Source organism: Protopterus annectens, chromosome 4.part1 (genome assembly GCF_019279795.1).
Source record: "Protopterus annectens isolate FY-2018-M chromosome 4.part1, PAN1.0, whole genome shotgun sequence".
Classification (NCBI taxonomy): domain Eukaryota; kingdom Metazoa; phylum Chordata; order Ceratodontiformes; family Protopteridae; genus Protopterus; species Protopterus annectens.
Genome location: NC_056734.1, coordinates 370,832,481 through 370,848,702, shown reverse-complemented (window position 1 = coordinate 370,848,702; position 16,222 = coordinate 370,832,481). Strand labels below are relative to the sequence as shown.

The window sequence follows — 16,222 nt, the reverse complement described above, 5'->3', positions numbered from 1 at the left end:
GGAAGTTACCCGGACATTCCTTGTGGCAATTCCTGTTAGAGGCTCGGCACATCTTGTGGGGGGTTGTCCAAGGAAGGGAAAGGGTAGTGGGCTTGGTTGAGCTTCCACGGAGTTGAGGCAATGCACCGAATGCCCCCACTGCAAGCCTGCTCCCTGTTCATAACCATAAAGGCTGCAACTGGGGTGGGGTAGGTAAAAAGAAAAAAAAAAAACTTGGTTGATAGCAATGGCCAGGACGCTTGGGATGTCCTTGGGTTCAATGACCAACCACAGCTATACCAAAGTTAGTCTAGGGGAAGTACACAAAATCTGGCAGATGCAGAACAGACATGTGACACTGGGTAGAAAGGTCTTACGATGACACATACAGCAAAACCTGCTTAAGGGAGAAAAATTACACAGCTTTCAGTCTCATGCAGCTGTACTGTGGCAGTTACAACTCAAGTCAATGATTACATGCAGGGAAACCAAACGGAATACCCTATTTTTCATGGCTGTGTAATAACTACATAAATTACATATCAAAGTAAGCAATCAGTGAATACTGCATGCCCTGTTTTTTCTTAAAAATATTAAAACATATTAACAGCCCTGTAATTCACACCATAAACTTTTCTGTGAGAATTTAAGACTGTAATTCTGAAAGCATTTTCTTGATGCAAGTAAGCTCCATCATCTAAATAGATAACTTCTGCAATGACCATTACCCTTCCTTAAATGGCACAAACTTAACCTCTAACACCACAAATTTATGAATCCATACATAAATGCAATGAATTAGAAGACATAAGCTTTAATCTTTGCTTCAAACACAAGGACACACCAGTGATGCTTGTTGGGCTAACCTTCCATTCAAGAGTTTATGCATTTAACATCCCCTCTATCTGTCTGCCAGCACAGCACTCATTATTTTACCTGTGTGCATGTCTTACTCCTTGGACTGGTGCAAGTTCTCCCAACAGAATTTTCAGCATTGTGGATTTACCAGCACCATTCTCACCCACCTGGAAAAAAGAAGAGTAACACCATTAATGGGTTTAACCATGCAGCCTTTCACATTATTCTTATTGTGTTGTGTATCCATAGCTCTCAACCTTCCATACCCAAAATGAGGAACACCATCCTTCATAATGTGGAACAAATGGGCAAAATGTGTAACACATACTAATGCTTTACTGACAACTTCAACTAGTAGGGTCATGGGATGGTTAAAATATGCAGGTTTTACTTATAAAAAAGATATTTTAATGAATTAATATGATTTATTTCCATTTTCCATGGATATTAGTTGAAATATTCCTACCACAGAATGTGTGCCAGACCCTTTCAATGTGGAACTTTGGGGAGCATGAACTTTTCAAGACCTCAAATGAGGTACGTTCCTCGTAATTAGGTACACTTGAGAGGCATGTGTGTATCAGCCTTTTTGCACCTAATTAGAAGATCCTATATTAGCATCGAGCATTCTTATGTATGAGCCTACAGACACCTACTGCCTCTAAAATGAGCTAAATAGGGACAATTCAAATCCAGAAACAATTATGTTCAACAAGCAGGTGAACAGAAAAAAAATTTAGCCAAAACAAACTGTTTCTTTGATGACTGACAAGCAGCAAACCTCTACGACCTTCTTTAACAGAATATGAAAGCACAACAACATGTAATCAACACATGTACATGACTATGAATTATAGGTACTGATCATAGACATTTTCATCTTGGCAAAATACACTGTAAAAAATACTGCAAAGCACAACATTTCTGTAATATAAACAAAGATAATGTCTTCTGTGGTGGCCTTTAGGAGAAAAGTAATATTTACTTGTTTGTGCATGCTACTGTTTCAGACTTGGGAAATTGAAATACTGTTCATGTATTCCCTTTTTCTCAGAGGCAGTACAACCTCAGAGCTGGTACATAAAAGTAAAGGGACATTCCTCTTGTAAAAAATAATGCCTTTTAGTTAATTTTGTTGAAAAAGAGGTACAACAGGGATCTCAAACTTGTGGCCCTCAAGTCTCAATCAAGCATAATTCTGAGTGAAAGAAACTTCTCTACAACTTCTAGCTGCACTGACCACCCTTCTTTTTGATTTTGAGAATGGTTCTCAGATGAGTGCATTAGTTTTCATTCAGCAGTCCTGGTCATTTCAGTTTCAGACCCCTAACATATAGTGAGCTTCAGGGAAATTGCTGCAAAACATTCAGTTAATCACAAACAGTCTGGGCTAAATGGCAAGTGGTGGAACTAACCAGGTTTTAGCAGGCAGATAAGTTGTCCTTGTCCTCTGGAAGGAAGGCTGTTTTAAATTTTACAATTAAAATCCCCAACTTGACTGGTAACTTAGCAAGGTAACAGTCCACGTTTTTACATAGTTATGGCAATGTCCAGGATGCTTGCTTGAACATTTACTAGTTTGTGACACAAAAATGCACTACTGTGGAAAAACTTTTCAGTTTACTTTACAATAAAACTGCCTGAATACCAAAATGTGTACAGGGTGTGATTGAGAAAGGCTGTTGTCTGATGTCTAAGTATTCAATATAGCTACAGTAAAGAGAAAAAGCCAAAATTACAAGTCTACATCAAAAGATCCCTTGAAAGGAAATACATCTTACTTTTGATGAGTTCTGATCATGATACAGCAGCAAGTAAAATTTCCTGCAAAGCAGTCAAACCTGGAAAAAGGTAGTGAACGCTTTTGAATTTTGAACCTTGCACATATTGTAACATATAACAATTCTGACTACAAAGCAGAAAACATCCCACAGTTCTGTCCATTTTACTCAAAAGCAGAATCCTGAAATCGAATAATGTGCATGACAAATCACATGTGCAGTAAGGCAAAAGTAATTAACCAGAATTAAACTGTTTACATACATAAATATTTACAAACCTTTCACTGTTATCTTAGGTGACATCCTAAATTGCTGCACACGGAGAAGCAGGTTTATTACAGCTCTCCCAATGTAAAAATTAAGAAATTATTAAAAAGAACCTAGTAAAAGTAGAGTACAATTCAGTTCCTGGCTAGTAGTTACATTGTCTGAATGACAAAGAATAACTTTGGAGGAAGTCAATCAATCCAGAAAAGGAGAAGAAAAAAAACTATAGCTAGGAAGAAACTTGCAACTGTTCAGCAAAAAGCAGTTTAAGTTACATCTTTAGTACAGCACACAGCTTCCAATAGTTTAGAGGAAAAATAAATTAGATGCACTCATACATATTTAAAATAAGTGAGACAATTTAGGAATACCAACTCAAATGACAAAAGACTGAAAATTTAAAAAGCTTTAAGTAGTTATTCAGATGGGCTGAAAAAAACTGCAGAAATCAAGAGCAAGACTGTCTGAATATATGAGGCCTTCAAGAACTGTTTAAAAAAATAGTACCATTAAAAAGACACTGCAGGAAAAAAATCTGCTACACCAAAGAAACTGGCAAAGAACAGAATGTATTAATTTTATGAAATATGAAACTGGATTGGTGTCCCACAAGACTTGTTAATTGAGAGGGGACACTGTGTGTATATATGTTCCAAATGTATCCATGAGAAAGGAGCAAAGTTCTATGTTAGGCAAAGATGCAAATTATATCAGCAGAAAGAGATGTTCCTGACAAAGCCACCACTGAAAGGAACATTATTACACATCAATGACACTAATTTTTTTTCTGGAAAATGATTATTCACTGTACACTGGGCAAAACAATGCCAAGTTTACCTCAGCACTCAGGGAATGTTGAAAGACAAGTGTGAGAGTCAAACTGTCACATTCAGCTATCTTCAAAATATTATTTCCTAGGGGATCAAAGACATTTTTGGATGCAGAAAACAAGGAGGAAATAAAAATTAACCAACAAAGAGTGAACCAGCAAGCTGAAAGGGACTCTGCTTTTCATTCATTTGACAATAACAAAGCTCACTGAAATAATTTTTTCCACCGTTTCAAAGAAAATGCTTGAGCAAAAAAAAGAGGAGCCTTGGAGCTAACTAGAAGAATCAGCAGTGCCTTGCACTTGAAGCAGAGACCAGTGATGGGAAGCTGAGATGATCAAGACGACCAGCAATAATGTGAAATTAGCAAATATATGAGAGAAATGTAAAGCATCACTTCCATTATATATAGTTTAGACATACGAAATGTGGTTCAACAAGAAGTGGTTGAAATGGACTGGAAGTTTGTTAACAGTAGTAAACTGTAGGAGAACTCTAAAGTATAAACCTCACTTCATGTCATAAATATTTAGAACACGTAAGGGACTGAAGTAACCAATTACAAAATTAAGATTTCAGGCACTCCTACTGTGTACAAAGAGAGCATCTGGGAAACAGAAAAAAAAAATTTAACCTTGTTTCCTGCCTTTCCTGTTAAGTGGTATAGACTATTTGTAGGCTTCTGAGCCCCCAAGCCCTTCTGTGTTGGAGAAAAGCCTTCTAGCTTAGTTTTTTTCCCTACAGCTAGCCAGTTTTCTAGTTTCAGCACTCAAATCTGTTTCTTTGATCTCAGCATTTGTTCAGAAAAAAAAAAAAAATTTCATCTGCTTTTACTGTACTTGTGTTTCTACCTACTTTATTTTACTTTTGTACCATCTTAAAAGTACTCAATTGTATTTATTATTGCTTGATGTAACTCATTCTAAGCCTTTTGCTTTAAACACTTGGGCTTCGGACCAGTTGTTTTGCACTGAGAGGGTTTGTGGTCTGCACTGTAGTGGCAGAACAGGTAGCTTACATCCTTCTAGGTTGGGAACTGCTGATTGAGGGCTCAGTGTCTGTTATTCTAAAAGTGTATTAATTTTGGTTTAAGCACTTGGGCTTTCAGGCCAGTTATTTTACATTGAGAGGGTTCGTGGTCTGCACTCTTGTGGGAGGAGAGGCTGGACTCTGCCCTTCTGAGCTGGGAATTTCTGGTTAAAGGCTTATAGTGCATGCATATCTTGAACTGCTTCTTACTGAAGTTGGTGCGCCTTGTTTGCTGTGGCATAGACTGGATTCGGGCCTGCTGGATCTAGCTTTGTTTGTGTAACTTGAGCACTAATCCAGGCATTCTCTAAAGTATTCAATTGTATTTATTACTGCTTGGTAGTAACTTGATTAAAGTGTAGCTATCATTCTAAGTCTTTTGGATTAAGCACTTGGGCTTCAGACCAGTTGTTTTACATTAGGAAGGTTTGTGGCATGCACTGTGGTGGCAGGACAGGTAGCTTTCATCCTTCTAAGTTGGGAACTGCTGATTGAGAGCCCAGTGTCTGTTATTCTTAAAGTGTATTAGTTCTGGTTTAAGCACTTGGGCTTCAGGCCAGTTATTTTACATTAAGAAGGTTCGTGGTCTGCACTCTTGTGGGAGAAGACGCTGGACTCTGCCCTTCTGAGCTGGGAATTTCTGGTTAAAGGTTTATAGTGCCTGAATATTTGAACTGTATCTTACTGAAATTGGTACACTTTGTTTGCTGCAGCATAGACTAGATCCAGGCCTGCTGAATCTAGCTTTGTTTATATGCTGCTTGTTGTTTGCTTGTTATTTCCCTGGAACGCTAAGTCCACCTAATACGTGGCTTATCAGCACTTCTGTGGATTACTAGTGATATCTGCATTGCTTACTGTACTTATTTCCTTGTTTCACTTGAAAGAAAGTTACTGTTTGTCGTTTTTGCATTTAAGTTACCTGCAACACATTGCACTTAAGTTACCTGGCACTTGCTCACTAAAGCAATTATATAAGTCAGCACTAAAAATTAAAAGCACTACACCCTCACTCCCCACTGGCCCTTGTTTTCAATTATTAAGGAATTCCCAATATTATTCTAGCATGTCCAAAGGTCAGTTGTCAATCTCCTCTCCGGTCCAGCTGGTGAATCTGGGAATCTTGAGGCAATGTTACAACTGCCTCATGTACACAGACAACCCTCTCCTCCTCCCAACAAATTCCAACACATGTGAGAGATGCAACCATATAGCCAAACTGGAGGCTAAGCACTCTCAACTCAGTACTGGCATAACCAGTCAGGAGGAGAAGGAAACCACACTCACTACAATTCCAGTCTCACATAGACCTACCATGACAGCAAACCAAACACATAATCACACAAAAACATACTCGGAGGCTCTAAATAAAGATCTGCCTAAGCAGCAGAGACCTCCAAAGCAGACACCCAAGCAACCGCTACCCCAAAACAAAACACGTGCAACACATATCTCACAAAGCCAGTGTGCCGAACAGTCACAGCCCTTAAGACTAAACACACCTGATACACTTGTAATAGGTGAGTCTATCATCAGGCACACTGACGTCCCACTCACCAGGCTAAACAAGGAGAGGGTCACGGTGAGCAGCCTGTCGGGCGCTAGGATCCACCACATAACACAAGCACTCAGGTCACTCCAAGGCAAGTACAAATATGACTCAGTCATTGTCCATGCTGGTGTGAATGACCTGAGACGTACCTCCCTGGACTACATGAAAAGAGACATAAAGGAGCTCTCTGAGCATGTAGCCCAGGCCGGTATGACCCTGACCTTAAGTAGCATCTTACCCTCACCAAGAATGATGCCACACTATGAAGACAAGATGATCAATTTCAACAATTGGCTTAAGTACTGGTGTCATTCAAAGGGGATCCAATGCCTGTCAGCTTGAGATGATATGCTCGACAAGCCACGATGCTTCGCTAGGGATGGCTTGCACCGGTCACCCCTGGGCTTTCGGATATTGGCAAAGGCTCTTGCTACCCCCATAGTGCCTTTTTTAGGCAAGGCTCAAAAGACAAACCCACCTCCATAGGTATCACAAGGGATAAGAAACTAAGAGTAATGCTACTCAACGCCAGAAGTCTAAACCTAAAGATGCACGCACTCGAAACTCTCCTTAGCATGGAGAACATCAATATCTGTGCAGTAACAGAAACCTGGTTCAGGGCTCCCGAGAGCACCCCAGCACTACCAGGGTATACCTCATACCATGCTTTTCGGCCCCAAAACTTGGACCGAACCAAAAAAGGAGGGGGAGTATTGATATTCATCAAAGATACCCACACCTCCAGGTTGGTGGCAAAGCACGAAGCATCAGAGACTATCCATGTGCAACTAACAGTGGGTAAAACTGCCTTCCAGTTTATAGCCTGCTACAGACCACCCTCCCAAACCCAGGAACCCCACTCGGCCTTCCTGAGAACACTGGAAAATATGAAGGTCTCTCCAAACACCATTATATTGGGCGACTTCAACTACCCAAACATACACTGGGAGCATTAGTCTAGCTCCAACACCCTAGCCCAAAGGTTCCTAAAATTTATAAACTCAAATGCTATGGAACAACTTGTTACCACTCCCACAAGAGGGGAAAACATACTGGACCTGATCATCACCAACATGGGGACTCTATGCTCCAGACCATAAAAGTGTATCCCTCACTGGTAAGATCAGACCATAAACTAATCTCACTAGATATTCACATCCCGACCCCACCCCCTGCCCAGAAACCACAGAGAAAAACTTCTCTAAAGCAAATTTCACACTCCTCAAAACCGAGGTGGAATCCTTCAAAGCCCCCGGGCCTGTGGAAAATACAGCCCAGACCGCAGAATCCTTTATAAACACATTCTATGAACACCTTCAGGAATGCATGGATCATGCGATCCCAAATAAAACCAAGACCCAATCCTCCAAAGGCAGACGTCCTGTCTGGTGGACCCCAGCCATAAACAAACTATACAATAGAAGGAGGAAGCTACTAAATGATAGAGCAAAATCCCAAAAAGGGAAGGCATCACTGATCAGTATTAGCAAAAAACTACGGGCACTCATAAAATTGTCTAAGGCCAGCTTAGAGAGAAAAATTGCACAGGACACTAAGGATAATCGCAAGGCTTTCTTTAGTTATGTTAGGAACCTGGGTGGTAATTCCCAGATATGCTCAGAATTAGTCCGAAATGACAAAAAATACACTCGACCCACAGACATTGCCAACATCCTAGCTGACAGGTTCAGCGCAAACCTCCCCCCCCCCCCATCCCCACCAAAAGGGCAAATATCTATCCCAGCAGAGTGCTGTCCCCATGACATCTCAGATACTCAGGTAAGAGCCGCCCTCTCCAAAGCAAAAAACACAGCATCAATGGGACCAGACGGTGTCCCGGGCTGCGTCCTACATGAACTCCAAGAAGAGCTAAACCCAAACATAAAACTACTGTTCAATCTCAGCCTTACTACAGGATATGTGCCCAAAGAGTGGCGTACAGCAACAGTGGTCCCTCTCCATAAAGGTGGTGCCTCAACGGATCCTGGAAACTATCGCCCCATAAACCTGACTAGCTTGGTCTGCAAAGCTATGGAAAGGATCATCATGGACCTCATAAATAAAGATACTGGGGACCTACAGACACTGGACCCTACCCAGTTCGGCTTTGTTAAGGGCAGATCCTGCCTCTTAAACCTGGTTGATTTCTTTGAAACAGTCACCAAGGCCATTGACGAGGGGAAGGTGGTCCACACAGCCTACCTGGACCTCGCAAAAGCCTTCGATACAATACCCCACTCGGGCATTATAAGATAAGCTCACCAGCTTAAATATAAACCCCTATGTCACTAGATGGATTGCAAACTGGCTCAAGGACAGAACCCACATGGTTAGAATTGCTGGAGCCATGTCGGACTCCAAACCAGTTACAAGTGGTGTCCCACAAGGCTCAGTCCTGGGACCTCTCTTGTTCGGTATATATTTCTCGGAGGTACAGGCCAACAGGGAAGGACTGTGGCTGACCAAGTTCGCAGATGACTGCAAACTGGGCGCCATAATAGACTCTCCAGCCGACACAAGCATCCTCCAAAAGGGCCTCATAGAAACAGACAACTGGTGCCAGAGCCATGGCCTCAAGCTAAATGCCAAAAAGTGTATAGTCATCCCCTTTGGCAAAAACAAAGTGCCCACAAATTACCACATAGGTGGTAATCCATTACATACAGAAGAAGTAATTAGGGACCTGGGGACCCAAGTTGATAGCAATCTCTCATTTGACAGCCACGTGGCCAAAGTGGTTAGAAAAACATTTTATATAGCCCACCTAATCATGAAGGGATTCACATCTAGATCAGGGGAGGTCATCGTGCCTCTTTACTCATCCCTCATCAGGCCCATAATTGAGTACAATGCCCCTTTTGGGATGTACCTTACCAGACACCTGCAGCAACTGGAAAGACCCCAAACGTACCTCAACAAAAGGATCAAAGGGCTCAAACAGATGCCATATGCTGCCCGGTTAAAGAAACTCCAGCTCTACTCAGTGGCATACCGCCTGTTCAGAGGAGATCTGTGCCTGATGTATAAAGCCATGTCCAGCCCGGAATTAATGGACATGCTGCACCTCAGAAAATCCAAATCCCATCGAGCTACGCGCTCGAGAGGCTTGAACCTCAGCACTGAAATAAATAGGACATGCTGGAGGGACAGATTCATAACCCAGAGGCTCCCTTCACTCTGGAATAAAATCCCAGTCCAGGTTAGGCAGAGCCCCTCATTGACTCTCTTCAAGAGGAATCTTGATGAGTGGATGGGAGATCGTAGGTTTACCCCGGGTATCACTTCTGTGTCACTGTTAGACAGAGGCACAGTATACTAACCTCGAAAAAGGGCATAGCAAAATAAATTTAAAATGGGTGTCGAAAGCCAAACACATTCTGGCTAGGCTTATAAATGTCCCAGGTCAGATAGTCTAGTATGAACCTATGAAACTAGATTGAGCTTATAGTGAGTAATAAAGGTATGAGGGAAGACCAAGTTGCTGCTGCACAAATGTCATCCATGTATTGACGAGTTGAGAAGGCTACTGATGTAGCCACTGACCTGGCAGAATGAGCCCTAACTGGTCCAGGCAAGGAAAACCACAGGAGGAGTAGATTTAAGAGATGCACTGGGAAATAGTAACTTGTGAAACAGCTTGGCCTTTCCTGTTGACTGAAAAGGCCACAAACAATTGGTCTGAGAGGCAGAAAGACTTGGTTCTGTGCAAATAAAAATGAAGCTGCCGATGAACATCTAGGGTATGTAGAATGTATTTCCCCCTTGTTAGAATAACTGGGAAAGAACACTGGAAGCTGGATAGACTGACAGAGGTTTGCTTCAGTGGCCACTTTTGGCATAAAAGAAGGACTGGGTCTTAAGGTCACTATCTTTATGGAATATCAAATAAGGAGGCTTGATGTTAAGAGCTTGCAATTCTGATACTCTTTTCACTGAAGAGATTGCCACCAACAAGTCATTCTTTCATTCAAGGAATTTGAGATCACAAGATGCTGCAGCTCAAAATGGCCCCAAGTTAGAGACTGCAGCACCAAAGCAAGTTCCCACAGTGGAGAAGGATCCTTGTCTGAGGGATGCAATAAAAACACACCATTCAAGAAAGCCTTGCAGAGGTGAGAAGAGAAAGCAGGTTCTTCATTAAGGTTAAAATATGAAATAGGTGCAATTTGGACTTCAATTTTAGAGAAAAGTGCTCCCTCCTGAAAAAGGGAAGCAAGGAAAAGAAGAATGTCTGGAACAGGAGCTGAAAAAGGCTCTAGATTTCCTCCTGATCCAAATCTATTGGAGTTGAAAGAGAAAGGGATGCTGCTGGAGTTGAAGTAGCTCGGACTGTCAGCTCCAACTGAGCTGCCCCTGGGAAAGTCTCTTCCAGTGTAGTTGTGTCCGAGGGCAGACTGGGACCGGACAGAGAAGTGGAGGGGTAGTTGGACCAATACATGGCATGTTCAAAAGGGACAGCATTAAAAAAACCTCAAGCTGAATTTGCATTCTGAGGAACTTCTGAATCATTCTGTCAACATCTTACTCAGTTAGGCTTCTGGATGACCAAGTAGAGGAAGCCAATGATGGTGGCCTGGAGTACCTCCTTTATTGGAGGACTGGCAAATATAGCCTAGGGCTCACCAATTTCAGAGAAAAATGTGGTCAGGGAGAAAAAGGTCAGACCAGAAGAACTGTTGAATCGACTTTTTTTGAGTATTTGGGTATGGAATGACAAACTATAGGGTCTGGTGACTTTCTTAGATTCTTCTGACTTATTCTTGCCTCTCTCTTCAGAATAGCTCTTTTTCAGTTTTCCTTTGTCTTCAGTTTATCTTGCTTTTTGATTGAAGCAGCAGCAGATGAAGTGGATACTGTACAGATGGAAGACCCTGTCTATGGAAAGGAGGACCTCAACTATGAGCTTCTCTCTCCAAGTTTGAAGCACCCTGGAATATGAAACAACATACACACACACACACACACACACACACACACACACAAAATAGGGGACTTTGGGAGGAAGCTTGTGCCTGCACTCTAAGAATTTTTTGAAACCCTGGCTTTCTGACATCCTTGCCCCGATATAGTGTAGCAGCATAACAGAACACAACACAGACAAGCTACAATTGTACTATAAAAGCTTACCAAAAAATCTGACAGAGTGTGTGTGTGCGTGTGGGTGTACAAACTGCACTTAAAAAGCAACTATAAATGACACTTCTAAAGCCTAAACTACCATTTAACTATCAAGAAGCAAAGTATAAACACCAAGTATAAAACTATTAAAAAACACACTATCTAAATCTAAAGACCTATCCATTTCACTATCAAACTGGAGAGATAAATCTCTTGGTAGGGAGAGGAGGAAAAGTATTATAATGCAAAGGATATAGTTTTGAAAACACCCCTCACGGAAAACGTCTGAAGTCTTCACGCAGCAAATGAAATCTCAGATATTAAGGTTGAGTGGAAGGAGTTATGGGTAGGGGGAGGAGCGACAGCTCTGGATCAGAGAAGCTTCAAATTGTGTGCTGAGGATGGATCTGATTAGATCCAACAACCCAAGTGCTGAATTAGATGAAAATAGACAACACCGGATATGAAGTTTAAAAACATGGTAGAAATAAGACAGAGATGGGAAAAAATTTATTTATTTGACATTTGTTTACCAGGAAAGTCCGACTGGGCCAGAAAGTGCCCATTTTCAGCAGAGGCCCAGGGAGAAAAGCTCCGCAATCACAATATTTCAAAAATCAAGTACAGATATTTTCAATCACAAAGTATGTCACACTTCAGAACAGAGGAGTGAAAAAAAAATGTAATGAGAAAAAAAACATAGAAAAAGTTATGTACTCACCATAACATTCCATGTGTGTTGGCCATCTAAGCCTTCATTCTTACTAGGTTGGGTTCGGATTCAATCCTTGGATCCACCTCGGCCTATATATTCAAGCTCAAGGTCTTCTACCAGCTCGTGGCTAAACCCTATCCCAGCATGCGCTACAACCTTCCCCAGATCTTGTTTGCTGTTATAGAGTGTGATGGCCAATAGAAGTATGTTAGAGATTCAGGTTCTCCAACTGTATAGACTCGGTCTTTCAGGAATCAAAAGGGAAGGGGGGAAGGAGGGTGGGATGCAAGAATAAAGGCGGAGATTGACAACACACATAGAACGTTATGGTGAGTACATAACTTCTTTATGTGATGTTGTCCTATCTCGCCTTCATTCTTACTAGGTTGGGACAGCGTCCCTACACTTAACTTGGGTGGCTCAAGGGAGAATATATTCCTCAGAACTGTGGACCCAAAAGAGGCCCTATTCCTGGATGCCAAACTGACTTTGTAACGAGTGATAAAGGTATGTGGTTTTGGTCATGTTGCTGCTGCATAAATGGTATCAACTGGTAATCTAGCAAGAAAAGATGAAGAGGTTGCAATGGCTCTTGTAGAGTGAGCTTTAACTCTTCCAAGAAGATCCTTATTCTGAGGTTTATAGATAAAGGTTATGCAATCTGAAAGCCACTTTGAAAGTGTCACTTTGGAAACGTGAGAACCCTTTAAGTCTGAGATGGAAATAAATAGTTGGTTGGATTTTCAGACAATCTTAGTTCTGTGTAAATAAAAACGTAATTATCTGTGCACATCTATTTGATGCAGCATATATTCTCCTTTATTCTCATAATTTGGGAAGAAGCCTGGCAGCTCTATTGTTTGATTCAGATTGGACTCTGATGATACTTTGGGAAAAAATGAAGGATTTGTTCGTAAGGACACCTTGTCCTTATGGAAACGCAAGTATGGGGATTTTATAGACAAGGCTTGTAACTCTGATACTCTTCTAGCAGAGGTGATTGCTACTAACAGGATTGTTTTCCAGGTTAAAAATTTGAGTTTGCAGGATGATGCAGATTCAAAAGGAGGAAGTATTAAATGGGATAAAACCAAATTCAAGTCCCATGGAGTTGGAGGATCTTTGATACAGGGTGTTAACAAGGTACCTCTAAGAAAGGCTTTGCATAGCCTGTGAGACAATGTGCGAGCCTGATTACCAAGATGGAAATTGGATATAGCTTCTAGCTGAACTCTAATGGTAGTTGCAGCTGCCTCCTCATTGAAAAGTTTCGCTAGGAAATTCTAGAATGGATTCAACTGGGGCAGAAAAGGGGTCAATGTAGTTATGAGAAGCCCATAAGGGAAATCTTTTCCACTTGCTCTTGTATATCTTTCTTGTTGAAGCCTTATGAGAAGAACTTAGAATGTGCTTAACTGAAGATAGATTTAGGAACCTGACTACAGTTGGAATCGGAGCAGCCAAGCTGTCAGTTTGAGGGTCTGAAGGGATGGGTGGAGCGTTCCTGACATATGAGTCAGAAGGTCTGGAACTGGGTCCAGAATCAAAGGCTCCTCCCGAAGATGAGGCCACAGGAAGGAGAACCAGATTTGACAAGGCCAGTGTGGGGCGATGAGTATCAAGTCTCTTCCTAGGTAACTGGCTTTCTGAAGTACTTTGGGAATTAACGGGAAAGGAGGTAAAGCGTAGAGGAGACCCAAGGGACAATAGTGAACAAGTGCATCCCTTGGTAACTCCCCCAGAGGGGAGATAAGGGAAAAGTAGCTGCTGCATTTAGCATTCATGCATGTGGCAAAAAGGTCACAGCATGGCTGGCCCCATTTGCGGAAAATCTTTTCCATTTCTTGTTTCAGGGACCACTCGTGGGGCATCAAAATCGCTCTGCTGAGTTTGTCCACTATCACATTGGATTTCCCCAGAATGTGCGTTGCTATCAGAAAACACTGGGAGGAGGGAGCCCACTGCCATACACTCAGGGCCTCCTGACAAAGGGGGGAAGATCTGGTTCCTCCTTGTTTATGTACCACACAAGTGACATGTTGTCTGTCTGTACTGCAATAGTTCCTAGCGGGAGAGAGTCCTGGAATGCTTGCATCACTAGGTGCACTGCTCTAATTTCTAGGACAATGATGTGCAAGTGAGCCTTGTGGTCTTGCCAGGTGCCTTGGAATGTCTTTTATAGACAATGACCCCCCCCCCCAATCTGATAAGCGTCCGTGGTCACTATGGCCATTGGTTGGGGGAGTACAAATGGTTGACCTAAAGTTACTTCAGTGGAGTAAAGCCACCAACGAAGGTCCTTCTTGCAAGTTTTGGTTAATTTCTTGTAAGACATTGGTAGGTCTTGCATAGACCACTGAGTGGACAGTAACCACTGTAGAACTCTCATGTGCAGACGTGCTAGTGGGATCAAACTTTTGCTGCTACCATGATTCTAGGACTTTTAGAACTATCCTTGCTTGTACTTTCTTCTTTTCTAGAAGGTATTAAAACTAGATGTCTTAGAACTTGAATTCTTTCTAGAGGGAGTCTGGCTGACATATCTGTAGTCTAATTTTGCCCCTATGAAAACCACATTCTGAGAAGGCAGTAAGACAAACTTCTCGTAGTTTATTGTAATGCCTAGGTGAGAGCAAAGTTGTAAGGTTGTGATTCTTGCTTGTATTGGTAGATGCCTGACTGTGGCGGTTAGGAGTCGGTCATCTAAATATGGAAACAATCCTAGATGACTCAAGTGAGCCGCAACTACTGCGATACATTTGGTAAACACTCTGGGGGCTGTAGTGAGGCGAAATGGCAAAGCTTGAAACTGGTAATGACTGGCTCCCAGCCGAAAGTGCAGGTGTCTCCTGGATCGCCTGTCCATTTTTATGTGGTAGTACACACCCTGGAGATCTATAGAGGACACTCAACTGTCTTCTCAGGAATGGGAGTATTGACTGCAGTGTCATCATCCAAAACATGGGTCTGTTTTACCGATTTGTTTAGAATGCTGAGATCCAGAATTGGTCTCCAGTCCCCTGTTTTCTTTGGAACTAAAAAGAATCTTAAGTACTAGATCCTATTTGGTCTGCGGTGACCGTTTGGATGACTCTTGTCTAGCAACTTTTGAATTTCTACAATTGCTTGTTCCTTTTGACTAGGTGGAACATCTGGAATCTTTTTTTTTTTTGTCTTTGGCACAGGAAGGGAAAAGGGGATGATGTAGCCTCTGGATATGATGCTTTGTACCCATTTGTCTTTTATTATTCGCTGCCAGGCTTCTGGGTACAAAGATAAGTGGCCCCCCGACTACCCCCAGAGATGAACAGATGGCCTCCCTTCAGGAGTGATGAAAGGGCTTGCCAAAAAGGAAAATCTTTGTTGCCCTGATTCTGCAGACCCCCTCTGCTGCGTGGTCGGTGTCTTCCATTACTGCCTCCCCCTCTGCCCCTGGGAGAAGATTCACCACGTGTGTCTTGAAAAGCTCACTGAAATTTTCGGAACCACATTTTGCCACTTCCTTGATAAGGTCTGGTAGGCATGGAAAAACAGACTCCTATGGCAGTCTTTCCTTCCTGCTCATACCTGGTTAGTGTGTCCTCGACTTTGGCTTGAACAGAGACGAGCCATCGAACGGGGCCATTCACAAAGGAAGACTTAAAGGGCTCTGCAACGTCACACAAGCGCATCCAAGAATGTCTTCTTAAGGAAATTCCAAAGCCCGCTGCTCTACTTGGTCCATCCGCTACATAAGAGATGAGTCTCATAGAGGCACTGACAACTGAGTTTAAGGTAGAGAACTGAGGGGACACAGACTCATTCAGCTACTGAACCTTGGATAGTATCTCCTAGCTCTTTCAGGAGGTCTCTCTGCTGCCTAGTAAAATGAGTAAGGTAATTCAGTAATCTGAGGGAAAAAGTCGCTGAAGAAAAAAATGTGCTTTCTATATCTACCCACTGTGTGCGACTCCTTGTTCGGTGGATGGACAGAAGATGATGTCGCTGAAAGCTCCTTCTTGGCTGCTGCCGCCACAACCATAGCATCTACTGGGACTCCCTTGGTAAGAAAAGCCTTGTCTGAAGGGGATGTATTTTATTTGTTTGGCCTCCT

The 16,222-nt window shown here is 42.3% G+C and overlaps 1 protein-coding gene across 1 annotated transcript in view; it reads right to left on the bottom strand.

Annotated features, from left to right (window-relative positions):
- Positions 1-16,222, bottom strand: part of ABCF3 (ATP binding cassette subfamily F member 3) — a 1,867,236-nt gene that overhangs the window by 420,081 nt on the left and 1,430,933 nt on the right. Inside the window, exon 17 of the mRNA XM_044070185.1 lies at positions 916-1,004. Within this exon, the coding sequence (XP_043926120.1) occupies positions 916-1,004 (89 nt within the window). The remainder of the gene's footprint in view (positions 1-915; positions 1,005-16,222) is intronic.